The 27619-nt window shown below is 47.7% G+C and overlaps 1 protein-coding gene across 1 annotated transcript in view; it reads left to right on the plus strand.

Annotated features, from left to right (window-relative positions):
- The first annotated feature begins 800 nt into the window (after positions 1-800).
- The window catches only part of LOC137352443 (myocardial zonula adherens protein-like), a 67834-nt gene continuing 41015 nt past the window's right edge, over positions 801-27619 (plus strand). Inside the window, exons 1-2 of the mRNA XM_068017891.1 lie at positions 801-1334; positions 1519-1611. Of these exons, the coding sequence (XP_067873992.1) occupies positions 1272-1334; positions 1519-1611 (156 nt within the window). The 5' untranslated portion in view covers positions 801-1271. The remainder of the gene's footprint in view (positions 1335-1518; positions 1612-27619) is intronic.

The raw sequence follows: 27619 nt of genomic DNA on the forward strand, positions 1-27619 counted from the left end.
GCAAGTAGAGGTCAGGTCCAGGCAGCGGAAGGAGTGCACAGCGACCCCCCCCCCCCCCCCCCCAACAACCCATCCAACTCTTCAAGCACCACTTGCCCCATACGCGATAGAGTCTGCAGTTCATGCACCAGACTCATTAGTCATGCTAAAACACACTGAACTAGAGTGGAAGGAAGTCATACTCCATCCTGAGCGACTGCCTAAGATGAAGATGACAGGAGGAGATGTACAGATGGAGGAGATTGCAGACAGATTTTCAGATGATGATTTAAGTTTAACACATTGGGGTATTGGGCCAGTGAGGGACAGAATATGAGTGACTGAGTTTTGGATAGAGGCATTTTAATTTAAAAAAAGAGAGAATATTACAAACTGAAATTAAGGATATAAAAAGGCAGCATAATATTTTTATCCATTCAAAAAATTCTTCAGGTAAACTGCAAATTTATCAACATCTTTCCTTTATTTGTGCAAAATCTGACTCCAGTTCTGAAAGGGTTAGTGAACACTCAGACCTCCAGTCCAGGTGCTGCGTATCACAATAGACCTCAGATAACCAAATAAACAGTAGCGCCCTTGAGGCTGATCTTGTTTTAAAGTTTGTCTACTTTGTGTTTTTTGGGAAAGAGAGAAGAAAAATGAGTGGTATAAGTAATAGTGCTTAGATTCAGGTACAATGGGGGTAGAACTTTTGAGACAACGTTAGGCAAATAGAAGCAAATGGTTTCTACTCACGCCCTTGTGAAAAACAACTGAAATATATTGAGCCAACCGTGATAAAGGTGGAATGGGACAACACCCATGTAAAGTATTCTAATGAGGAAGGGCTAGAACAGGTAAAATGTAGTTTGACAAGTTGGGTAAGGACATAGTCCCAGATGTGTGATAATAGATGAGCTGCTAAGTAACAAACATATTCATCATCTTTCCGGACGGAGGGTGAAAACAGATGGCTGTTTGAGAAGACATTTGCTTTTGATGTGGTGGTGCACTGCAAATGACAAGCTGATTACAGCGTCCTTTAGTAACCTGCTGCTGGTTTGTCCTCTCCGTTTTTAACAAACTCCAGCTCCTCAAATTTCTTATCAAAGGTCACGCCTAAAATTAAGGAAGAGTGGTTAAAAGGCACAGACTAAACCGGGACTGGAATGGTTGCCTGAATAAAATTTAAGAAGGGTAACATATGGTAAGGAGAGTTTCTGCCACTTTTTGGGAGTAGCTGGCAAAGTCGACGTTGTGGATCTTTTGGATAAGCGACATTTGTAAGGACAATGCTACACTTCAAGACAGCGACAACATGCACAATTGCTGAATCACAGGAGCCTGTGAGAAGGGTAAGTCACTTTATTTTATTGCTGTTAATTTGATGTGACAAAATGTGTTTTATATTGCATCTAGGCTGCTCAGCATATTGAACGTTTCAGTTTAAACTGTACGACTGCTTGGGGAAATGTGCTTTTGTTTTGCTTCCACTTAAATAGTGCAACAGGATAAACACCTGGTTGTTCCATTGCTTAGGGTAACATCCGAAGGCTCCGGCTGACTCTCCACGGCGATGGGAACTCCACCTCGGCAAGAGAGGAAACCAAAAGAAGAGGCAAAACAGAAGCGGTCAGTAATGTCCAGCAGTGTCACTGCTCCTGTTACCTCTACAAGTGTTTATAGCAGTGCTAATGGTACAGGTGGGGTTGCCAAGTCTCCAGGAATTTTAAAAAAAAATCTCTTGGGCAGTGCTTCAAGAACCCCAGGGAGAAAAGTCATAGGGCCATTAACAAAATTGATTTTTAAAATTTCACTGAATTAATTTGTTTATTTGTTATAAACATATTGGAGAAAGAGAAAAAGGCTGTTTGACAGGCAGTCAGGATACATGCAATTGGGAAGGCTGTTCGTGTACAAATTGGCATGGGATGGACCTGTCAGGCAATCAATGGTGGGGGTGGGTCATGGGAGGCAGGACGCATTGGTATGTAACCTCCTGGACTACGCCCGATCAGAGTTGGCAGCCTTAAATACAGGTAATTCCTATGTCATGAGTCCTCAGCTTTAAGTCAGAAGTTTGGATTTCTATTTATCATTTAGCTAATGCAAATAAAATGTTAAGATTTAAGAGCCCATCAATTCGCAACTTATTGTTAGGTCTTCTTTGTAAATGTATTTTACATCCTGGTTTAAAGTGACAGGACCCCACAGGCAATGCCTGTGACTAGCTAATTTTTAACATCTCTTTGTAATTTGCCACTGATTAATTATCTCAGATTTAACCGCACACGTCCTTTAATAACTTTATATAGAACACAGATAAAAATAGCTGAATTTGTAAATCGCCTTTTCTCTCGGGTTAGGTGGGAGTTGAAGAAGCTTCCTTTTGTAAAACCAGTGTTCCTAGTATCACCCGATGGAAAGATAAGATTTTGCAGCTGAGATTTCAGGAGTGTGTAGTTTGTTTGCTCACCTCCAACCTTTACTTGACAGAAACTCTGAGACAAAGGTGTGACATAAATACACACTGCTATCTCTCTCTTTGCTGCAAGTGATTGAATCATTTACAAACAAGTAATGTGGGGAACACCCATTATTTTTAGGGATAGGTTATTTCAACTTCTGTCCATATGTGTTAACAACTTAATTCGCAAGGCTGTGAGCTCAGTGTCCTGTAAAGTCCTTCATTGACACAGACCCATTCAATGTATAACACTGATCGAAAATACACTCCAGTTTTCAAGTGAATAAATACAGCGTGAAAAGTACCTTCACTAACAAAAATACTAGCAGTAACTCTCAACAGATCAGTGAGTGGGTTAATATGAATTTTAAAAGAGTTATCATGGTGTTGTCTTTAGTGTAGTGTGATTCCCTTGATCTATGGTAGAACTCAGTCAGAATCTTTTGGTGTTAAACCCGCTCCAACAGCATTCTTCCTGTCCTCTTTGTTTGAGCTGTGAGTCAATGTTTTAATTAGAAGTTCAGGGCTGTCATTGTAATAATATTAATGTTTACTATAAATCGTTTCCCATTAGAGGTTACTAGACTGAGGCAGTGTTTACTTCATAACCTTAATTTCAACAGAACAACCTGAGATGAGGCTCAAACCATTCACTGAATATTTGGCCAGGGAGTGGGAGGGCTAAATTCAGCAATAGTTTTTGCAATCACTAAATCACTGATTTTTATCTATTCTAATAGTAGACAACAAGAAAACTTCCCCATGGTGGAATGCCATGGGGATCTTGCCTGACACCTTTGTTGGCCCAACTGGTTGGACTATGAACAAATTACTCTAACCTTGCATAGTGCTCAGATAAATTCACATTCAGAATGTGGTGTGTTGTTTTGGACATTCTACTTCTGAAAGGACATAAATGCATTGGCAAATGTTCAAAGAAAGTTAAGAAGTATAAGTTTGGATTTTACAAATCCAAGTTATAAAGTGCCTCACAGAACTAAATTTATTTTCCTCCGAAAATGGTTAAGAGGAGACATGATCATTAAGAATTCTAAATCTAGTGGATCCAAACTCTGTAACACCTGAGAAAGTTTACCCCAGTCACTGCAGTGACAGAGTTTCTGTGCAGTATCTCTACTCTTACCCTCTGAAATTAGTCCTTACCAGGCACCAGTGACTCGGTTTCTTATAAGCTTCCTCTCTGTAACCACACCTCGCTTTTCAGGCATTTCTGCGGCCGCAAAAGACATTCCGGGATGGTATGGTGCCTCCCTGGTGCTAGGGTCAAGGATGTCACTGAGCGGCTGCAGGGCAGTCTGAGGGGGAGGGCGAGCAGCCAGTTGTCATGGTACATATCGATACCAACAACATAGGTTAAAAAAAAGGATGAGGTCCTACAAGCTGAATATAGGGAGTTAGGACGTAAATTAAAAAGTAGGACCTCAAAGGTAGTAATCTCAGGATTACTACCAGTGCCAAGTGCTAGTGAGAGCAGAAAAAGCAGGATATATCAGATGTATACGTGGCTGGAGAAATGATGTGGGGGGGAGGGATTCATATTCCTGGGACATTGGGACTGGTTCTGGGGAAGGTGGGACCAGTGCAAGCTGGACGGGTTACACCTGGGCAGGACCAGGACCAATTTACTCAGGTGGGAGGGGGGTGGGGGGGGTGGAGCAGGTGTTTACTAGTGCTGTCGGGGAGAGTTTAAACTAGAATGGCAGGGGGATGGGAATCTGAGCAGGGAGACAGATGAGGGGGAAACAAGGATAGAAATGAAAGACAGAAAGGTAAGAAGCAAAAGTGGAAGGCAGAGAAAACAAGAGCGAGAAACAGATGGGGCCATAGTGCAAAATAAAGCTTTTAATGTTAAAAAGACAAGTCTAAAGCATTCACATTAAGGTAGATGAAATAACAGCGCAAATAGATATAAACGGTTATGATATAGTTGCGATTACGGAGACATGGCTGCAGGGTGACCAAGGATGGGAACTGAACATCCAGGGGTATTCAATATTTAGGAAAGACAGGCCCTCCAAAAGGGAAAGGAGGTGGGGTAGCGTTGTTAGTAAAGGAGGAAATCAATGCAATAGTGAGGAAGGATATTAGCTCAGAAAATCATGATGTGGAATCTGTATGGGTGGAGCTAAGAAACACCAAGGGGCAGAAAACATGGGTGGGGGTTGTCTATAGGCCCCCAAACAGTAGTGGAGATGTAAGGGATGGCATTAAACAGGAAATTAGAGACGTATGCAATAAGGGTACAGTTGTAATCATGGGTGACATTAGTCTACATATAGACTCGTCAAACCAAATTAGCAATAATACTGTGGAGGAGGATTTCCTGGAGTGTGTAGACCAATATGTTGAGGAACCAACTAGAGAACAGGCTATCCTAGACTGGGTATTGTGTAATGAGAAAGGATTAATTAACAATCTTGTTGTGCGGGGCCCCTTGGGGAGGAGCGAACTTAACATGATAGAATTCTTCATTAAGATGGAGAGTGAAGTAGTTGAATCCGAAACTAGGGTCCTGAATCTAAATAAAGGAAACCACAAAGGTATGAGGCGTGAGTTGGCTATGGTAGATTGGGAAACTTTACTAAAAGGGATGATGGTGGATAGGCAATGGATAATATTTAAAGAACGTGTGTATGAATTACAACAATCATTCATTCCTGTCTGGTGCAAAAATAAAACCGGAAAGGTGATTCAACCGTGGCTTACAAAAGAAATTAGGGATAGTATTAGATCCAAAGAGGAGGCATATAAAATTGCCAGAAAAAGCAGCAAGTCTGAGGATTGGGAGCAGTTTAGAATTCAGTAAAGGAGGACCAAGAGGCTGATTCAGCGGGGGAAAATAGAGTATGAGAGTAAACTTGCGGGGAACATAAAAACTGACTGTAAAAGCTTCTATAAATATGTGAAGAGAGAAAGATTAGTGAAGATAAATGTAGTCAGAAACGGGGGAAGTTATAATGGGGAACAAAGAAATGGCAGAACAATTTAACACATACTTTGGTTCTGCCTGCACAAAGGAGGACACAAATAACCTCCCAGAATGTTAGGGAACCAAGGGTCTAATGAGAGGGAGGAACTGAAGGAAATCAGTATTAATAAAAAAAAATAGAGCTAGGGAAATTAATGGGGTTAAAGGCTGACAAATCCCCAGGGCCTGATAATCTATAGTACTAAAGGAAGTGGCCCTGGAAATAATGGATGCATTGGTGGTCATCTTCCAAAATTCTATAGACTCTGGAGCAGTTCCTACAGACTAGAGGGTGGCGAATGTGACCCCACTATTTAAAAAAGGAGGGAGAGAAAAAACAGGGAATTACAGACCTGTTAGCCTAACATCAGTAATGGGTAAAATGCTAGAGTCTATTATAAAGGATGTGATAGCAGAACACCTGGAAAGCATAAATGGGATTGGACAAAGTCAGCATGGGTTTACGAAAGGGAACTCATGCTTAACAAATCTACTGGAGTTTTTTGAGGATGTAAGTAGTAGAATAGATAAGGGAGAACCAGTGGATGTGGTGTATTTGGATTTTCAGAAAGCTTTTGATACGAGGTTAGTGTGCAAAATTAAAGCACATGGGATTGGGGGTAATATACTGGCATGGATTGAGAATTGGTTGACAGTCAAGAAACAGAGAGTAGGAAGAAATGGGTCTTTTTCTGAGTGGCAGGCAGTGACTAGTGGGGTACCGCAGAGATCAGTGGTTGGGCCCCAGCTATTCACAATATATATTAATGACTCGGGTGAGGGAACTAAATGTAACATTTCCAAGTTTGCAGATGACACAAAGCTAGGGGGGAATGTGAGTTGTGAGGAGGATGCAAAGAGGATCCAATGTGATTTGGACAAGTTAGGTGAGTGGGCAAATGCATGGCAGATGCAGTTTAACGTGGATAAATGTGAGGTTATCCACTTTGCTTGTAAAAACAGAAAGGCAGATTATTATCTGAATGGTGATAGATTGGGAAGGGGGAGGTGCAACGAGATCTGGGTGTCCTTGTACACCAGGTGCAGCAAGCAGTTAGGAAGGTGAATGGTATGTTGGCCTTCATTACAAGAGGATTTGAGTACAGGAGCAAGGATGTCTTACTGCAGTTATACAGGGCCTTAGTGAGACCACATTTGGAGTATTGTGTGCAGTTTTGGTCTCCTTATCTGAGGAAGGATGTTCTTGCCATGGAGGGAGTGCAAAGAAGATTTACTAGGCAGATTCCTGGGATGGCAGGATTGACGTATGAGGAGAGATTGGGTCGACGGCCTATATTCACTAGAGTTTAGAAGAATGAGAGGAGATCTCATAGAAACCTATAAAATTCTAACAGGACTAGACAGGCTAGATGCAGGGAGGATGTTCCCTATGGGTGGGGAGTCCATAACCAGGGATCACAGCCTCAGGATATGGGTAAGTCATTTAGAACCAAGATGCGGAGAAATTTCTTCACTCAGAGGGTGGTGAACCTGTGGAATTCTCTACCGCAGAAGGCAATGGAAGCCAAGTCATTAAATATATTCAAGAAGGAGATGAATATAGTTCTTAATGCCAAAGTGATCAAGGGATATGGGGAGAAAGCAGGAACAGGGTACTGAATTAGACGATCAGTCATGATCTTTTTTGAACGGCGGAGCAGGCCTGAAGGGCCGAATGGCCTACTCCTGCTCCTATTTTCTATGTTTAATCTGTCCCCATTTCTCTATCTGTTTCAGCCGCTCTACCTGCTTTTGTTTAAACCCCATTGATCAGTTTCACTCAATTTCATATCTGTTTATTTCATCCAATCTCAATGCATCATGCAAATTGATTTTGTCTTTCAATCGATCCTTACTTTGTTTCCGTCATATCTCAAATTTTTTCATGCATTCCACAGCTCCGCCTTGTTTTTCTTTTCTGTGCCTAAGAAAGTCATTTGGAGAAGTCTCAACTCTCCTGATTCGTAGCTGGGCTATTGATGCCAATAAGTGCTTCTGTTTCGGTTGAGCACAGAAAGCCAGAAGGGTCTTGCTCCTCCAGAGTACTGGATCTATATAATGTACTATCGAGCAATGCAGCGAGTGGTGTGTTCGCCACGCCTTTATAACTTTGAAAAAAGCTGGATGAATATCTGTTGGGAGCAGAATACTAATAGTAAATGGAAAAAAGAGATTCCAGAACGTGGTGTGGCATCTGGTGTTTCCTGAGCTGGCACAGCCATGGAAGTCTCCTTCCAAGGAATGCAATCAGTCAAGGATGGATAATGTAGGATGTAAAGTGTAGATAGATAGTCAGGGTTTGCTTTACATGCAGAGGGACAGGGGGCAGTTTGGTGAGCTTTTCCTCATCTTTTGAGGAGATTAAATGGATTGGGCAATCAGTGGTAAAGTGTATTGTACATGGTCAGTGAAAGAATTGGTCATACAAACATGCATACATATGAACATACAAATTAGGAGCAGGGGTAGGCCATTCGGCACCTGCTCCTTCATTTGATAAGATCATTGCTGATCTGATTGTGGCCTCAACTCTACTTTCCTGTCTACCCTCTATACCCTTTGACTCCCTTGTCAATCAAGAACCTATCTAACTCAGCCTTAAAAATATTCAATGACCCAACCTCCACTGATCTCTGAGAAAGAGAATTCCAGAGACTAATGACCCTCTGAGAGGAAAAAAAAATTACTCCTCATCTCTGTCTTAAATAGGAGACTCCTTATTTTTAAACTCTTATACAATGGTTCTTTTCTCCATTCTGCTTTCTTACATTTCGCTCAGTCTGTACTGTAACACAATAAGGGACTCCTAGTTTAAATTAGATCATAATATTTAGCCAGTACCCACTATCAGACTCCATCATACTTACCTATTTTGCCTGTTTTTAAAAAAACTAATGCTAGACTCTGGTGTGTAGTAATGTCAAGCTTGTGATTGGCCTGCGTTTCCTTGTCTGAACTAAATAACTAGACTGATGTAATGTTTTTGGGGAATTTTTACAATATTCTTGAAGAATGAACATTCAAAACTCTCAGCACAACTCCTAACCACTGCCCAGCCTCTCCTGCAGCTAGACAAATTAGATACTTTTCAATAAGTATCTTGATCTGCACAAATCATCTCAATCCGCAAGGCGGCAGCAAGTATATTTGTATTTAAAATATAGATTTTCAGAAAAATTGAAGGAAATTTTGGAACTGATGGGAGTGTTTTTGCTTAATATTCAGCTATATATATATATATATATATATATAGAAAACATAGTCACAAAAAGGATTAAGGTGGTATTGCGCTATTGATGTTGTTTGATCCTTATGTTAGCTGCCAACTGGCTGATATTTGTAGTAGAATGGAGGAAAGAGACATCACTAATTCACACATCCAAGGTAATGGCTACTTAATACTAGAGAAGATGATTTGCTCAGTGCAGTATTTGCCGTGAAACCATAAACAGAAGTTTAAAGAAAATAGTAGTGATTTTGCTACAGGAAGCAAATAGAGGCAATCCCCTAAACACATTATTCTTGGTCTGTGAAGGACATTCAGTAAAAGGATCAGTGAATTGAGTGATTGGAGACATAGATAACGTCACTTACTGGCAATGATATAAACATGTGAACAATGACGCGGAGACAAGACCTAATGGTCCGTCCAGCCTGTCCCAGACAGTTGTGTTGCCTTTCCCATGACAATACAGACACTCCCCACCCACTCGGAGCCCTGTAGGCTTCTAGGAGAGGACAACAATCAGATCCCAGGTCGGTGGGAGGGGGCGGGGGTGGGGGGGTGGAATTGGTAGAATTCCTTTGGATAGTGTAATCCAGAAAATTATTTTGGATGTGTTAATCCAATATTTCTGAACAGACAGTTAATGTGCACCACGTTGTACATGTGAAAGTAGAGTTGAAATTGGGAGAACAGTGTAAGATCACTGGGGCTCTAGAAGAATCACAAGTAGAGCAATTGGACACGGGTTTCTGGCACAATTTATATCAAAAGTTCTTGATCTGAGCCACGTAACTGTGGGTGATACCGAGAGGAGGGTGGAAACTTGCTGAAGGGAAGAAAAAAAAACAAAGCACTGAATAAGTCCATTCAGATACACTCATAAGTAATGGACTTTCAAAGAGCTGGTAACACGTTAACGACCCTCTCTGCTGGGGTTGCTGTATAAATCAGTAAATACATTCAGAGGGAAGGGGTCCCATCTTTTAAAACAAAAATATATTCTAGTCCTCAAATAAAACAGTGGACTCTTCTGACTCAAATAATCAAAGTACAGTGAAATATCCCAGTCTCTGGCTTCAAGTACTGAAAGGGTTAAAAACAGATAGGTACTGTGGAATGAGAAGGGCAGTGAGCTGCAATCCAATATTTACATGCAATAGAGAATTTTTCTTAGACATGTTTGAAGTAGAATAGGGCTCCATTTAATAACTGGGTTTGTTCATGGTTTGCCTTTTGTACTTTGCTGCAGTCCTATCTAGCCAGGTGCAGTGAGAGGGACTTTAGCAAACATGATGACACGAAGTTGAACGTCACTGCTGCGCTGTTCCAAACTCCACATTACAGCCCTTGTGTACTCAGTTGATCATAAACGATGTCCTCTGACACACAACTGCCGGGGTAGAGTTTCCTCCTTGGACGCAATCGGTAATCTGGGCATAAAATGCACTCGTTTTCAATAGTGTTTTATTTTCTCAAGTTTACGCTCAATCTCATTTGCGTATCACAACATAAATCTGCCATGACCAAGCGCAATTGAGCAGCGTTTCAGAAGGTTTTTTTTTAAAAAAAAGTTTGCTTTAAAAAAATTCCTCAATATATTTAAGCTTGGTAACTTGGTGTGGTTTGATTAATCCAGTAAAAATCACCATGACACATTTCCATTAATTGCATGGTTTGCAGAGTCTGCAAAGTTAAGCTGGTATCTTTTGGGCGCAAGAGCACTAATAGGCACATTTCAAAAGCTTTTCACAAAATAATAGCATTTTTAATCACTGTGTCAATCCACCTGTGAGTCAATCAGTTTAAATAAATGAAAATGACTTTTAACAAAAGATACAGAATAATTTGTTAGCTATATTGGAATACAATAGTTAGTTTCTTAGTAAATTGAAAAAGCTTATATTCAAAAGCTTTTAAAATGTGCCAATTGGTGTCCTTGCTTCCAAAGGTTCCAGCTTAATTTTTTGCAGCCTCCTCGAAAGTCTGCAAACCATGCAGTTAGCAGAAACTTGTCATGGTGATTACTTCGAACTGGGGCCTGACCAGTTTTGTGGGCAAGGTCTTCTCGTAGTGCAAGTTTTTTAAACTAAGGCAAAAGATTGCGGAAACTCGATTTTGCACTGAACGTAATTTGCGCTTAAAGTTCTCTGTGCTTTTGCATCGGTTTCCTGATTTCAGATGAATTGCACTGAAAAAAAACAACACCATTTGAGAAGAAACTCCAGGCCACCATCTTTAGCAGAGGAAATCCTCAAATGTTCTGTGAAAACATTTCTAAACTGTAATAAATTCTGAGGATATCGGCCATTATTGGCAGTATCAGCCGTTACCTTTCTCTGCGTTTTTAAGCACTTATTAGGGGACAATTATCTGTTTCCTTTTTTAAAATTCCATTAATTTTATGGCAAACAAAATCCTTGCTGTGATCTGAAATATATCATTCTTGAGCTGATCAAGAGGATGGGCAGGGGATTTATATCTAGGCCCCGTGTCTCTAAGAGCTGGGTGGAAATGCTGCTGCTTTATTCTAGGCTCATGTCCTGCTCTGGAGAGGTCCGAGTGTGAATTTTGCAAGGCTGTGTTCTGGGAATTCGGCTTCACTCTGCGGGAAGCTGAATCAGGGAATCTGGTGCGGAGACACCGATTTTCCAGGGATCAATCACTGAAAAACAGGGAAATGCACAACATTTTCTCACCTGAACTCCCATTGAGTGAGGAAGAAGTGGTTGAATGAGACACCCATCCAGGGGGCCTTGTGCTTTAATTACTGACAGGATTTTTAAAAAATCTAACTCTGTAATTCAGCCAGTGTTGTACAGTGCGCAGTGGTTAGCACCGCAACCTCACAGCTCCAGCGACCCGGGTTCAGTTCTGGGGACTGCCTGTGTGGAGTTTGCAAGTTCTCCCTGTGACCGCGTGGGTTTCCGCCGGGTGCTCTGGTTTCCTCCCACAGCTAAAGACTTGCAGGTTGATAGGTAAATTGGTCATTGTAAATTTCCCCTAGTGTAGGTAGGTGATAGGAGAATTGTGGGGATGTGGTAGGGAATTTGGGATTAATGTAGGATTAGTACAAATGGGTGGTTGATGGTCGGCACAGATTTGGTGGGCCGAAGGGCCTGTTTCAGTGCTGTATGACTTTATGACAATGTGTGAACCATCTGATCTTATTGAGCATAAGGTGATGGTCCAATAGATGGAATTTAATCCATTACAATCAAATCCACTTCAACGATCCTACATACCAACTATTTTACTTCCCTTCTATCTTTATATGCCCTTTCTCCAAAACTTTTGCAACTACATTGGAATAAATTGCAACTAGTTTACTTTCCTGTTCCTGATCTGTATTTATGTAATTAGCTTTCGCCAAAGCTTCCCTTTGGTCATTGTGTATGTTTTGTCTGCCACTTCCTCCTCTAGGGTTCCTTCAGATTACCTCCTTAGTAGGAAGTGTAATTGTAATGGCCATCCGGTTCTGCTGCTCACTGAGGTGGCAAAGGATTCCTGTGTCCATGTTCCTCCTTTTTGTTGGGTCATGAGATGGCCCAGCAATTGGTGCCATTGCTTATGGATTGCTCAGGATTGCTACCTCGCAAGCTGACTGAGGTGGGCACATGTTACTCTGAGAGGGAGCAGGCTCATCTGTGCCACCTGCAGCCGTGCTTGTTATACATTGTAGCATATAGGAGGATTTCCCTCAGTGCCAAATATGGCTCCCCTCCTTGGCAGGGGAACATCAAAGCTATCCATCAAAGGGAACAGTTGTTCCCACTTTCATTTCAGATATCTGGTTGATAAAACAATGCAGTATTAAATGGATGCAATAGTCATTTAATTGTTGCTGCTCACCAGATTATCCAACCCCCTGACAGTTTTTGCATTTCATGCTCTCCAGAGGAATGTGCAGGGAATGAACTGCAGCACTTGGCCTTGTTCAGAGGTTACTTGCCCTTTTCCAGTAGTGTTGTGTATTGAATGTGCTCAGTAGACCCAATATTTTAGCCATAACTGCACAATTGGCCCTTAATTAGAGGCTTGCTACCCGACCTGAACCCGACGGGACCCGAAGACATGTGTCGGGTTTGGGGCGGGCCCATTTTTCGGATCTGGCATTCGGGATCGGGTAAGGTTTGGCCGAGTCCAGCTCGGGTTGAGTCGGGTCGGGTTGGGCCGAGTCCAGGTCGAGTCGGGTCGGGTCGGGCCGAGTCCAGGTCGAGTCGGGCCGCGTCCAGGCCGAGTCCAGGTCGAGTCGGGTCGGGTCGGGCCGAGTCCAGGTTGAGTCGGGTCGGGTTTGGTCGAGTCGGGTCGGGTCGGGTCGAGCCGAGTCCAGGTTGAGTCGAGTCGGGTCGGGTCGGGTCGAGTCAGGTCGGGTTGGGCCGAGTCCAGCTCGAGTCAGGTTGGGCCGAGTCCAGCTCGAGTCGGGTTGGGCCGAGTCCAGGTCGAGTCAGGTCGGGTTGGGTTGGGTTGGGCCGAGTCCAGGTCGAGTCGGGTCGGGTTGGGCCGAGTCCAGGTTGGGTCAGGGCGGGCCGAGTCCAGCTCGAGTCGGGTTGGGCCGAGTCCAAGTCGAGACAGGTCGGGTTGAGTCGGGTCGGGTTTGGTCGGGTCGGGTTGGGCCGAGTCCAGGTCGAGTCGGGTTGGGTCGGGCCGAGTCCAGGTCGAGACGGGTCGGGTCGGGCCGAGTCCAGGTCGAGACGGGTCGGGTCGGGCCGAGTCCAGGTCGAGACGGGTCGGGTCGGGCCGAGTCCAGGTCGAGTCAGGTCGGGTCGGGCCGAGTCCAGGTTGAGTCAGGTTGGGTTGAGTCGGGTCGGGTTTGGTCGAGTCCAGGTCGAGTCGGGTTGGGTCAGGCCGAGTCCAGGTCGAGTCAGGTCGGGTTGGGCCGAGTCCAGCTTGAGTCGGGTTGGGCCGAGTCCAGCTCGAGTCGGGTTGGGCCGAGTCCAGGTCGAGTCAGGTCGGGTTGGGTTGGGTTGGGCCGAGTCCAGGTCGAGTCGGGTCGGGTTGGGCCGAGTCCAGGTCGAGTTGGGCCGAGTCCAGGTCGAGTCGGGTCGGGTTGGGCCGAGTCCAGGTCGAGTCGGGTCGGGTTGGGCCGAGTCCAGGTCGAGTCGGGTCGGATTGGGCCGAGTCCAGGTCGAGTCGGGTCGGGTTGGGCCGAGTCCAGGTCGAGTCGGGTCGGGTTGGACCGAGTCCAGGTCGAGTCGAGTCGTGTCGGGTTGGGCCGAGTCCAGGTCGAGTCGGGATGGGCCGAGTCCAGGTCGAGTCGGGTTGGGTTGGGCCGAGTCCAGGTCGGGTTGGGTCGAGTCGGGTTGGGCCGAGTCCAGGTCGAGTCGGGTCGGGTTGGGTCGAGTCGCGTCGGGTTGGGCTGAGTCCGGGTCGGGTCGGGTCGGGTTGGGTCGAGTCGGGTTGGGCCGAGTCCAGGTCGGGCTGAGTCGGGTTGTGCCGAGTCCAGGTTGAGTCGGGTCGGGTTGGGTCGAGTCGGTTTGGGCCGAGTCCAGGTCGAGTCGGGTTGGGTTGGGCCGAGTCCAGGTCGAGTCGGGTCGGATTGGGCCGAGTCGGTTTGGGCCGAGTCCAGGTCGAGTCGGGTCGGGTTGGGCCGAGTCCAGGTCGAGTCAGGTCGGGTTGGGCCGAGTCCAGCTCGAGTCGGGTTGGGTTGAGTCAGGTCGGGTTGGGTTGGGTTGGGCCGAGTCCAGGTCGAGTCAGGTCGGATTGGGCCGAGTCCAGGTCGAGTCGGGTCGGATTGGGCCGAGTCCAGGTCGAGTCGGGTCGGGTTGGGCCGAGTCCAGGTCGAGTCAGGTCGGGTTGGGCCAAGTCCAGCTCGAGTCGGGTTGGGCCGAGTCCAGGTCGAGTCAGGTCGGGTTGGGTTGGGTTGGGCCGAGTCCAGGTCGAGTCGTGTCGGGTTGGGCCGAGTCCAGGTCGAGTCGGGTCGGGTTGGGCCGAGTCCAGGTCGAGTCGGGTCGGGTTGGGCCGTGTCCAGGTCGAGTCGGGTCGGATTGGGCCGAGTCCAGGTCGAGTCGGGTCGGGTTGGGCCGTGTCCAGGTCGAGTCGGGTCGGATTGGGCCGAGTCCAGGTCGAGTCGGGTCGGGTTGGGCCGAGTCCAGGTCGATTCGAGTCGTGTCGGGTTGGGCCGAGTCCAGGTCGAGTCGGGATGGGCCGAGTCCAGGTCGAGTCGAGTTGGGCCGAGTCCAGGTCGAGTCGGGTCGGGTTGGGCCGAGTCCAGGTCGAGTCGGGTCGGGTTGGGCCGAGTCCAGGTCGAGTCGGGTCGGATTGGGCCGAGTCCAGGTCGAGTCGGGTCGGGTTGGGCCGAGTCCAGGTCGAGTCGGGTCGGGTTGGGCCGAGTCCAGGTCGAGTCGAGTCGTGTCGGGTTGGGCCGAGTCCAGGTCGAGTCGGGATGGGCCGAGTCCAGGTCGAGTCGGGTTGGGTTGGGCCGTGTCCAGGTCGGGTTGGGTCGAGTCGGGTTGGGCCGAGTCCAGGTCGAGTCGGGTCGGGTTGGGTCGAGTCGCGTCGGGTTGGGCTGAGTCCGGGTCGGGTCAGGTTGGGTCGAGTCGGGTTGGGCCGAGTCCAGGTCGGGCTGAGTCGGGTTGGGCCGAGTCCAGGTTGAGTCGGGTCGGGTTGGGTCGAGTCGGTTTGGGCCGAGTCCAGGTCGAGTCGGGTTGGGTTGGGTTGGGTTGGGCCGAGTCCAGGTCGAGTCGGGTCGGATTGGGCCGAGTCGGTTTGGGCCGAGTCCAGGTCGAGTCGGGTCGGGTTGGGCCGAGTCCAGGTCGAGTCAGGTCGGGTTGGGCCGAGTCCAGCTCGAGTCGGGTTGGGTTGAGTCAGGTCGGGTTTGGTTGGGTTGGGCCGAGTCCAGGTCGAGTCAGGTCGGATTGGGCCGAGTCCAGGTCGAGTCGGGTCGGATTGGGCCGAGTCCAGGTCGAGTCGGGTCGGGTTGGGCCGAGTCCAGGTCGAGTCAGGTCGGGTTGGGCCAAGTCCAGCTCGAGTCGGGTTGGGCCGAGTCCAGGTCGAGTCAGGTCGGGTTGGGTTGGGTTGGGCCGAGTCCAGGTCGAGTCGTGTCGGGTTGGGCCGAGTCCAGGTCGAGTCGGGTCGGGTTGGGCCGAGTCCAGGTCGAGTCGGGTCGGGTTGGGCCGTGTCCAGTTCGAGTCGGGTCGGATTGGGCCGAGTCCAGGTCGAGTCGGGTCGGGTTGGGCCGAGTCCAGGCCGATTCGAGTCGTGTCGGGTTGGGCCGAGTCCAGGTCGAGTCGGGATGGGCCGAGTCCAGGTCGAGTCGGGTCGGGTTGGGCCGAGTCCAGGTCGAGTCGGGTCGGGTTGGGCCGAGTCCAGGTCGATTCGAGTCGTGTCGGGTTGGGCCGAGTCCAGGTCGAGTCGGGATGGGCCGAGTCCAGGTCGAGTCGGGTCGGGTTGGGCCGAGTCCAGGTCGAGTCGGGTCGGGTTGGGTCGAGTCGGGTTGGGCTGAGTCCAGGTCGAGTCGGGTCGGATTGGACCGAGTCCAGGTCGAGTCGGGTCGGGTTGGGCCGAGTCCAGGTCGAGTCGGGTCGGATTGGGCCGAGTCCAGGTCGAGTCAGGTCGGGTTGGGCCGAGTCCAGCTCGAGTCGGGTTGGGCCGAGTCCAGCTCGAGTCGGGTTGGGCCGAGTCCAGCTCGAGTCGGGTTGGGTCGAGTCCAGGTCGAGTCAGGTCGGGTCGGGTCGGGTTGGGCCGAGTCCAGGTCGAGTCGGGTCGGGTTGGGCCGAGTCCAGGTCGAGTCGGGTCGGGTTGGGCCGAGTCCAGGTTGAGTCAGTTCGGGTTGGGCCGAGTCCAGCTCGAGTCGGGTTGGGCCGAGTCCAGGTCGAGTCAGGTCGGTTTGGGTTGGGTTGGGCCGAGTCCAGGTCGAGTCGGGTCGGGTTGGGCCGAGTCCAGGTCGAGTCGGGTCGGGTTGGGCCGAGTCCAGGTCGAGTCGGGTCGGGTTGGGCCGTGTCCAGGTCGAGTCGGGTCGGATTGGGCCGAGTCCAGGTCGAGTCGGGTCGGGTTGGGCCGAGTCCAGGCCGATTCGAGTCGTGTCGGGTTGGGCCGAGTCCAGGTCGAGTCGGGATGGGCCGAGTCCAGGTCGAGTCGGGTCGGGTTGGGCCGAGTCCAGGTCGAGTCGGGTCGGGTTGGGCCGAGTCCAGGTCGATTCGAGTCGTGTCGGGTTGGGCCGAGTCCAGGTCGAGTCGGGATGGGCCGAGTCCAGGTCGAGTCGGGTCGGGTTGGGCCGAGTCCAGGTCGAGTCGGGTCGGGTTGGGTCGAGTCCAGGTCGAGTCGGGTCGGATTGGGCCGAGTCCAGGTCGAGTCGGGTCGGGTTGGGCCGAGTCCAGGTCGAGTCGGGTCGGATTGGGCCGAGTCCAGGTCGAGTCAGGTCGGGTTGGGCAGAGTCCAGCTCGAGTCGGGTTGGGCCGAGTCCAGCTCGAGTCGGGTTGGGCCGAGTCCAGGTCGAGTCAGGTCGGGTCGGGTCGGGTTGGGCCGAGTCCAGGTCAAGTCGGGTCGGGTTGGGCTGAGTCCAGGTCGAGTCGGGTCGGGTTGGGCTGAGTCCAGGTCGAGTCAGGTCGGGTCGGGTCGGGTTGGGCCGAGTCCAGGTCAAGTCGGGTCGGGTTGGGCGGAGTCCAGGTCGAGTCGGGTCGGGTTGGGCTGAGTCCAGGTCGAGTCGGGTCGGGTTGGGCCGAGTCCAGGTCGAGTCGGGTCGGGTTGGGCCGAGTCCAGGTCGAGTCGGGTCAGGTTGGGCCGAGTCCAGGTCGAGTCGGGTCGGGTTGGGCCGAGTCCAAGACGAGTCGGGTCGGATTGGGCCGAGTCCAGGTCGAGTCGGGTCGGGTTGGGCCGAGTCCAGGTCGAGTCGGGTCGGGTTGGGCCGAGTCCAGGTCGAGTCGTGTCGGATTGGGCCGAGTCCAGGTCGAGTCGGGATGGGCCGAGTCCAGGTCGAGTCGGGTCGGGTTGGGCCGAGTCCAGGACGAGTCGGGTCGGGTTGGGCCGAGTCCAGGTCGAGTCGTGTCGGATTGGGCCGAGTCCAGGTCGAGTCGGGATGGGCCGAGTCCAGGTCGAGTCGGGTCGGGTTGGGCCGAGTCCAGGTCGAGTCGGGTTGGGTCGGGTCGAGTCGGGTTGGGCCGAGTCCAGGTCGAGTCGGGTCGGGTTGGGCCGAGTCCAGGTCGAGTCGGGTCGGGTTGGGCCGAGTCCAGGTCGAGTCGGGTCGGGTTGTGCCGAGTCCAGGTCGGGCCGAGTCGGGTTGGGCCGAGTCCAGGTCGAGTCAGGTCGGGTTGGGCTGAGTCCAGGTCGTCGGGTCGGGTTGGGCCGAGTCCAGGTCGAGTCGGGTCGGATTGGGCCGAGTCCAGGTCAAGTCGGGTCGGGTTGGGTCGAGTCGGGTTGGGCCGAGTCCAGGTCGAGTCGGGTTGGGTTGGGCCGAGTCCAGGTCGGGTCGGGTTGGGTCAAGTCGGGTTGGGCCGAGTCCAGGTCGAGTCAGGTCGGGTTGGGTTGGGTTGGGTTGGGCCGAGTCCAGGTCGAGTCGGGTCGGATTGGGCCGAGTCCAGGTCGAGTCGGGTCGGGTTGGGCCAAGTCCAGGTCGAGTCGGCTCGGGTTGGGCCGAGTCCAGGTCGAGTCGGGTCGGTTTGGGCCTAGTCGAGTCGGGTCGGGTTGGGCCGAGTCCAGGTCGAGTCGGGTCGGGTTGGGCCGAGTCCAGGTCGAGTCGGGTCGGGTTGGGCCGAGTCCAGGTCGAGTCGGGTCGGGTTGGGCCGAGTCCAGGTCGAGTCGGGTCGGGTTGGGCCGAGTCCAGGTCGAGTCGGGTCGGCTTGGGTTGGGTTGGGTTGGGCCGAGTCCAGGTCGAGTCGGGTCGGATTGGGCCGAGTCCGGGTCGGGTTGGGCCGAGTCCAGGTCGAGTCGGCTCGGGTTGGGCCGAGTCCAGGTCGAGTCGGGTCGGGTTGGGCCGAGTCCAGGTCGAGTCGGGTCGGTTTGGGCCTAGTCCAGGTCAAGTCGAGTCGGGTCGGGTTGGGTCGAGTCAGGGCAGGTTCGGGTCGTTTTGGGCCCGGGGCTAAATCAGAGGGGGTCGGGCTCAGGTCCGCTGCAGTTTGGTTGGGTTCGGGTCAGGTTCCTTTTTCCCGACCTGAGCAGGCTTCTACCCTTTATACTGATTCCCATAAACATTGAGAACAAAGAATCCCTCCCCAATGCGCTTGTCAAGAGGAAGAAGAAGGCTTATGTTAGGATGAGGCATGAAGGCTCAGTTAGGGCGCTTGAGAGTTACAAGCTAGCCAGGAAGGATCTAAAGGGAGAGCTAAGAAGAGCAAGGAGATGACACGAGAAGTCATTGGCGGATAGGATCAGGGAAAACCCTAAGGCTTTCTATAGGTATATCAGGAATAAAAGAATGACTAGAGTTAGATTAGGGCCAATCAAGGATAGTAGTGGGAAGTTGTGTGTGGAATCAGAGGAGATAGGGGAAGCGTTAAATGAATATTTTTCGTCAGTATTTACAGTAGAGAAAGAAAATGTTGTCGAGGAGAATACTGAGATTCAGACTACTAGGCTAGATGGGATTGAGGTTCACAAGGAGGAGGTGTTAGCAATTTTGGAAAGTGTGAAAATAGATAAGTCCCCTGGGCCAGATGGGATTTATCCTAGGATTCTCTGGGAAGTTAGGGAGGAGATTGCAGAGCCTTTGTCCTTGATCTTTATGTCGTCATTGTCGACAGGAATAGTGCCGGAAGACTGGAGGATAGCAAACGTTGTCCCCTTGTTCAAGAAGGGGAGTAGAGACAGCCCTGGTAATTATAGACCTGTGAGCCTTACTTCGGTTGTGGGTAAAATGTTGGAAAAGGTTATAAGAGACAGGATTTATAATCATCTTGAAAGGAATAAGTTCATTAGCGATAGTCAGCACGGTTTTGTGAAGGGTAGGTCGTGCCTCACAAACCTTATTGAGTTTTTCGAGAAGGTGACCAAACAGGTGGATGAGGGTAAAGCAGTGGATGTGGTGTATATGGATTTCAGTAAGGCGTTTGATAAGGTTCCCCACGGTAGGCTATTGCAGAAAATACGGAAGTATGGGGTTGAAGGTGATTTAGAGCTTTGGATCAGAAATTGGCTAGCTGAAAGAAGACAGAGGGTGGTGGTTGATGGCAAATGTTCATCCTGGAGTTTAGTTTCTAGTGGTGTACCGCAAGGATCTGTTTTGGGGCCACTGCTGTTTGTCATTTTTATAAATGAGCTGGAAGAGGGTGTAGGAGGGTGGGTTAGTAAATTTGCGGATGACACGAAGGTCGGTGGAGTTGTGGATAGTGCCGAAGGATGTTGTAGGTTACAGAGGGATATAGATAGGCTGCAGAGCTGGGCTGAGAGATGGCAAATGGAGTTTAATGCGGAAAAGTGTGAGGTGATTCACTTTGGAAGGAGTAACAGGAATGCAGAGTACTGGGCTAATGGGAAGATTCTTGGTAGTGTAGATGAACAGAGAGATCTTGGTGTCCAGGTACATAAATCCCTGAAGGTTGCTACCCAGGTTAATAGGGCTGTTAAGAAGGCCTATGGTGTGTTAGCTTTTATTAGTAGGGGGATCGAGTTTCGGAGCCACGAGGTCATGCTGCAGCTGTACAAAACTCTGGTGAGACCGCACCTGGAGTATTGCGTGCAGTTCTGGTCACCGCATTATAGGAAGGATGTGGAAGCTTTGGAAAGGGTGCAGAGGAGATTTACTAGGATGTTGCCTGGTATGGAGGGAAGGTCTTACGAGGAAAGGCTGAGGGACTTGAGGTTGTTTTCGTTGGAGAGAAGGAGGAGGAGAGGTGACTTAATAGAGACATATAAGATAATCAGTGGGTTAGATAGGGTGGATAGTGAGAGTCTTTTTCCTCGGATGATGATGGCAAACACGAGGGGACATAGCTTTAAGTTGAGGGGTGATAGATATAGGACAGATGTTAGAGGTAGTTTCTTTACTCAGAGAGTAGTAGGGGCGTGGAACGCCCTGCCTGCAACAGTAGTAGACTCGCCAACTTTAAGGGCATTTAAGTGGTCATTGGATAGACATATGGATGAAAATGGAATAGTGTAGGTCAGATGGTTCCACAGGTCGGCGCAACATCGAGGGCCAAAGGGCCTGTACTGCGCTGTAATGTTCTAATTCTAATTCTAATTCTAATACTCTCCATTGAATAAACCGTACGCTGACAAAATCCTCCCAGCCAGGACCACCAGATCTGAAAGGTAAACCTCACACTCATTGCTATCTGATTGGCAGCTGCCAATCAGTGTTGAAAGCATTAAAGTGGAACAGTGTTGTCCAATAGAAATCACTGACTATCCACTGTCATAGCTATGGCAGCACCATTTTAGCCTCATGCACTAATTTTAGAAAATTCCTTGCATTCAGTACAGGTCAATGAATGACATGTGTATGTTTAGTTAACAAACATCTACCACCATTTGGTGCGAAACTCTGCACTCTTCCTCTTTCACCAGAGTTTGGAACTCTGGCAAGAATTTATCAGATGCAGCATATCTTAGTACAGCTTCTAGGGTGTTTGTCCCAGCAACAGTCAGTGGTTCTTTCATTTCATTGGAGTGATTGCTGAGAATGCTGACTTCCACAATAAGATACAACAGACCTGCCCCTTGCTCTCCATCCAGAGTACGGCTGGATGCTGCTTGTCCTTTGCCATGATGCCCCCTGTTGTTATTGGTTAGTCTTTTTTTTTCTGCTGGCCTGGAGTAGTTATCCTGATTGGTTGGTTGAGTTAACCACAATGACAGCGCCCCTTTCCATTCCTTGTTGCTGGTGTTTCCATGGTGCTGAAGCTTGGCAGCTGTACACTATTTTAACTCAAATTCCTCTTCCCACTCTGTCCCTGCCCCGAATGCCCATATCCCTCAGTTCACTTCTGCCCCTTAAATGTGTCAGTGTCATTGTTAAGTTAACTTTCACTGGAAGTGTGTGATCCAGGGCCCACCCTTGTGATACTGGCAGTCACTGGTTCTGCAATTGTTTAAGCATAGAGCTGCTTTGCCTTTGCACACTGAATAGGAAGCTTGGATAGTGCAGCCTTGTTTTTTTTTGCTCTTTGTGCTTTTTGTGCTGGTAAACAGCAGAACACAATTCCCACTGTGCCACAGTCAAGGCCGCAGAGCGGGATTGTGGCTTTGTGGTTCTAAGATGTGGGAAGACTTCTCATCTGTCAGCTTGAGTCACTTAGTGACTTCACCACAAGACCTGAGCTGCTGTGTTGCCAGAGGTGCTGTCCTCAAGATGAGATATTAAAGCAATTTGATGTCTGCCCAGTTAAGTAGATGTTAAAGGTCCTGTGGCATTATTTGAAAAGCAGAGAACACTCAACACCACCAAGAACAAGTTAACAGGGCATTCACCTCATTGCTGTTTGCAGGATCCAATGTGCACATCACTGCTGCATTTGCCTACTTAACAGTAGTTTTAAGAATTAATTTCTGAACACCATGTTTCATTATATTCTCCAACATATGTCTTATATGCTTTATTTTCTTATTTTTTCCTTTTATTTTCTTCTGCCCCGTGTCCTTATGTAGGTTTCCAGTCTCTTTTCCTTGATCTCTCTAATAATCTGGCCACTATTGGCAGACTCACCGCCAGGAGTCACCTGAATGCATTGAGACTGACCAGTCGGGGCTGAGATCTGACTGAGTCTCCCAGACTATAGCTGCCCTCAAGTTCCTCACTTAAGTGGCCATTCAAATAAACCTGTCTAGGTTGACACTTGGGCTAAATACTAGAGAGCAACCATTATCTGTGGAACGGTACCTGAGAGGGGGTCAGTGCCTTCCGAAGAGGAAGGAAAAGATGGGAAAGATGATTGGAAATAAAGAATAGTAATTGAAGAAAAACCATCACTGTTCTGTACTGTGTGGACTTATGGGCCTGTGTACTTGAGCTGTGGAGGTATAAGAGAAAGGGTACAAGAGCTACCCTTTGTGTCTTAATCCTGACACTATGTAATTGTAACATTATTGTTAGCAAGGGTTTACTCATTTGTGTACATATTCAAAGAAGGTAACTGTTTTCTTTATTAAATGACTTTATAAATACTCTCCCCCTGCACAATTCTTTCATTCTACTGTCTGAGCGACATTAAAAACGTAAAAACAAAAGAACCTTCAAACTGTTCTATGAAATGCACCTTCTCTGAAAAGTAAATTCTCAGCAGGATCTTGCAAAACCGTGACATTCATACAAAGGAGACAACACGTCCTAAACCCAATGAACAGAAAGGCCTTTGTTTCAAGTCAGTGGACAAGGTGAATCTTGGAAGTTTGCCACAGTCTGTAGTAAAAAGAATGATGGCTTTTGTTTGTGGGGGAAGTGCAGATTTACAACACTTGAGGGGGATTGGTGAGTGACGTTGCTTTGACCGAAACAATAAACTCCTAACTGGAGTCCCAACATTCTCTTCTCTCGCTATAGGAGAGATTGTGCTGTAAAATAAGGTCATCACCCCTGTCACATGGGAGAGGAGTAACACATGTGACTATTAAAACTTTTATCAATCATCAAATTTGAGAGGACCAGCCTGCTATTTGCAAAGCATGTATGGACTGTGCACTGCAAGCAAGTATGTACAAAGCTGCGAGACAATGGCAAAATTCAGCTTCGATCAATATCCGAGTCCCCTTGCTCTATTCTACATAAGATGGACACCATAACAACTCGTCAGGACATTTTGGTCTATTTGAACCAAACTGTTCATTTTCATTTAAGATACACAAGAAGGTAAAATACAACAGTTACATTAATATGTTCTATAGATTTTAAACAGGATTCTTTTTGTTGGACTGATTTTTTTATTATATCACAAGTTAATCAGGAATAATTTGATGCGTGCAATCCGGTGTCTGTGACGAAGACTGAGCCTTCGCAAAAAAGAGGACTATCAAAATATTGATCTCAGAGTGAAGAATATGGGAATGTTGATAACATATTTTAACTGGATAGTTTACATGGTTGAAGTTAAATGGAGGACTTCAATTGCCTAAGAGACATTTAGCAATATAGAGGGATTTCTGTACAACTACAAAATCAAGCAGGTAAGAGTGGAGCGGAGAAGTTGAAAAGGAGATTTCATAGAGGTTTTTAAAATTATGAAGTGTTTCCACAGGATGAATAGAGGAAGACTATTCCTTCTGTTTGGGAAGTCAGTGATGAGGTATTATTACTTTAAAACTGTCACCAGAAGAGTGAATGAAAATGTGAGAAGAAATTCCTTTACTTGGAGGGTAGGTGGTAGGTCCTAAGCCCAACCATCTTCAGCTGCTTTATCAGTGACCATCCGTCAGATGGTCAGAAGTGTAGATGTTCGTTGATGATTGTAAGATTGTACGATGCACCATTTGCAACTCCTCAGATACTGAAGCAGTCTATTTCCAAATGCATCAAGACCTGGACAACATTCAGGCTTGGACTGATAAGTGGCAAGTAATATTTGCGCACACAAGTAGGTGCCAGGCAATGACCATCTCCAACAAGAGAGAATCCAACCATCTCCCCTTGATATTCAATGGCATTACCATTGCTGAATCCCCAACTATCAACGTTCTGGGGGCTACCATTGACCAGAAACTGGGCAGCCACTAAATACTGTGACTACAAGAGCAGGTCAGAGGCTGGGAATTCTGTGGTGATAAACCCACCTCCTGACTCCCCAAAGCTTGTCCGCCATCTACAGCACTCAGGAAGCTCGACACCACCCAGGACAATGCAGCCTGCTTGATCGGCACCCCCATCCACCAACTTAAACATTCACTCCTCCAACCACCAATGCACAATGACAGCAGTATGTACCATATACAAGATGCACTGCAGCAACTCATCACGCCTCTTTCGACAGAACCTTGCAAACCCGTGACCTCTTCCACCTAGAAGGACTAGGGCAGCAGATGCATGGGAACACCACTATCGGCAAGTTCCCCTCCAAGCCACACACTATCCTGACTTGGAAATATATCGCCATTCCTTCACTGTCGCTGGATCAAAACCTGGAACTCTCTCCCTAACAGCACTGTGGGTGTACCCACATCAGATAGACTGCAGCAGTTCAAGAAGGCAGCTCACCACCACCTTCTCAAGGGTAATTAGGGATGGGCAACAAAGCTGCCTTTGCCAGCAATGCTCACGTCCCATGAAACAAATAAAAAAAAGGTGGAGCTTGGAATCCATTGTGACAGGGAGTGGTTGAGGTAAAGACCATTTCATCTTTTATGGGTAAAGTGATCATTGTTTTGCAGCAAAGGACAATCCAGGTCTGTGGAGAGAGCAGGACAGAGGGATTACTTTTGGATTGCTCCAGTACAGTATTAACACAGACATGATGGACTGAATGGCCTCCTGTAATTGCAGTGAACATCTTTGGTTCAATGGTGAGAGTGAAGTGCGAAATGTGATAACCATATTGTACAAGTATAAAAAAATTGCACCTTGAAGATTGGAGGTGTTTGAGTTACAGTGCTATAGGTGTCTGCTGAAGATTTGTGAGCTCATTATTTGGAAGTCATGAGAAGAGTTGGTGATGTTGCGGTTTTGGAGAGGTTGAAAATAATGGGATCCATTTTCCTCTTTGTGTCTGGGGAATGTTCCGTTCCCTCGTAACGAAAAGAAAATGTGGCTGGAGACTGTTATGTATGGCACCGCTCCTGGATTTCCCGGATCATTGCTACTGGGCATGAGTCTGCAGTAGGAGTGGTCCCAGCGTATGCATGTTAATGAGGCAGGAGGGGGAGTCCTCAATCCTCCCAGGCACTTTCCTCTTGCTATCACCATTGAAGAGCTTCTCAAGACACCTGGCAGTGGGACTTGTGCCACAACCCTCTGCAGATTGGAGTCTTCAGGGTACTCAGAAGAAACCAGGGGGCAAGGGACAACCGAACACACTTTAAATATTCTTTCCAAATGATCTTCAGAGCTTGGGGTCTTTATGGTTGCCATTCAGCGGGTCTGCAGCAGCACTGTCACTTCTGCTTCCCCATCCCAGCCCAAGCCAGGAAAATTCAGCACACTTCTTCCTTCTCACCTCTGGGGCACTGCGTCTGTTTCAGAAATAGTCCAAAGTGCGGCTACTGTTGTTACTTAGGCAAATGTGGCAAGTTTCATTTGCACACCAGCTCCTAGAAACAGCAATGTCTGGTTAACCTGCTCTTGGCGTTGGTCAGGACAACAGAGGAACTTCCTGCTCTTCAAGCAATCAGGATCGTGAACATCCACTGAAACAGGATAGTTAATTGGTTAAAAATTACATGGAGGCCAGCTTTTCAGAGCTGTGTGCAAATTGGCTGCCGTACTTGTCTGCTTAACAATAGTGACTACACCTTGAAAGTAAATCTCTTGGGTTGTCAAGTGCTTGGAATGTGCTGAGGGAATGATAAGGTGCCGTAACTATTCAAGTTCTTTGTTTTCCTTCAGTGATCTAATGATGGACATGATTACAGCTCAATTTCTGATGTATTCTTCTGTGTCACATCAGGAAGGGCCTCTGGCAGTTGGATGAAATCATCTTTGGAAGAATGTGCCCCAATGAGTAAATTCATCTATTGTACATTCAAGTTTAAAAATAGGAGCAAACGCATAACTAAGCTTGAAATATGATACTAGCAACTCAGCTAAAGGTCAGGAATGAATTAAAACTGCACATTGAAACCCTTCAATTGCTCAGAAGAGGCCTGGATTAGAAGATTGAAGAAATCACTATCAACACATCTTTCAAAGGCCCATTATTGAGAGATACTTTGGGGTATTTGAAAACCAGTGCAAATGCTTCCTGGTCCATTTCTTTTCTGTACATTTCCTCCCAGTTTGTAAATTGCTTGAAATCTGTTCAGTTTCATTTGATCTAAAAAAGCCTTTTGCTGTTTTAGTTTGGATTCTGGGACTTCCAGGAGCTGGTTTCGATGGGTTACAATACTAAATCTGCCTTCTGTATTCCAATGGAAGAGTCATAGACCCAGTATTTCATGTATCTATGAGCCTGCTATCGAGATAAGGAAGGTTTAATGGCATAGACAATGAGAGCTAGCTCAGACACCCATCCCTGCCAAACAAGCTCCAGAACAAAAGTGGCGTTAGTCTGGCTTTGCCAGTGCAGTACAGTTACATCACTGGACAGAACCACATATAAGAAAAGCAAGATTCAATTTCTTGAGCATTGACAATCATCCTACTTTCCAACCATAACTAAAACAAAGGGTGAAAAGAGAAAAGAAACTTGCAAAGCCAGATAATTTATCTTCTAATGATAGATCCTCAGTTTCTAGAATGTTTTTATTACCTATTTGGTGACTCCACCTAATCTCGGATTCTGCCTTATCAGATATTTGAATAATTAAAGGAACACTAATATGTATGTAAAGGGAACTAAGCCTTCCCAAATGAGCAGAATGTACAGTGAGTTGAGGTAGAAGTACTCATTAACTTTGTGTATTTTCAGTGCCAAGAGTGGAATTACTGCCAGGCAGCTATAAATTAAACATGAGTCCATCTGGGCCATGAACTAACAACCATCTTTGGTTCGAGAAGGAAGGGTAAATTTGGAGATGTGTGTCGATAGCAAGTTCATTTGTGAACCAATAGAAACAGACTGTCGATCATGGGTTACGTTATTTATTTGAGGGCTGTGGTATCAGAGCATTGTAATATCCCAGCACCTGATAATCCTTTCAGATTGTCAATTCAACCTCCAATCTCTCCCAACATCACTTCCTCTTGCTGCTGTTTGTCCCTTTTAAATATGAATGATACTCCATTATATTTTATATTCACGTCAACTTCTTTTTAAAGTGTTGGTTATAGTTAGTGAAGGCATAAGTTTCACCCACAGTATGTCCTCACATGTTTAGCGATGGACTTGTGTTTGGTAATAATGGATTACCAAGTGTGTAAATAGCAACAACAACAACTTGATTTCTTAAATTCTCTTTCCTTGTTTACAAATCCATCTATGGCCGCACCCCTCCCTGTCTCTCTCAT

Source organism: Heterodontus francisci, chromosome 38 (assembly GCF_036365525.1).
Source record: "Heterodontus francisci isolate sHetFra1 chromosome 38, sHetFra1.hap1, whole genome shotgun sequence".
Classification (NCBI taxonomy): domain Eukaryota; kingdom Metazoa; phylum Chordata; class Chondrichthyes; order Heterodontiformes; family Heterodontidae; genus Heterodontus; species Heterodontus francisci.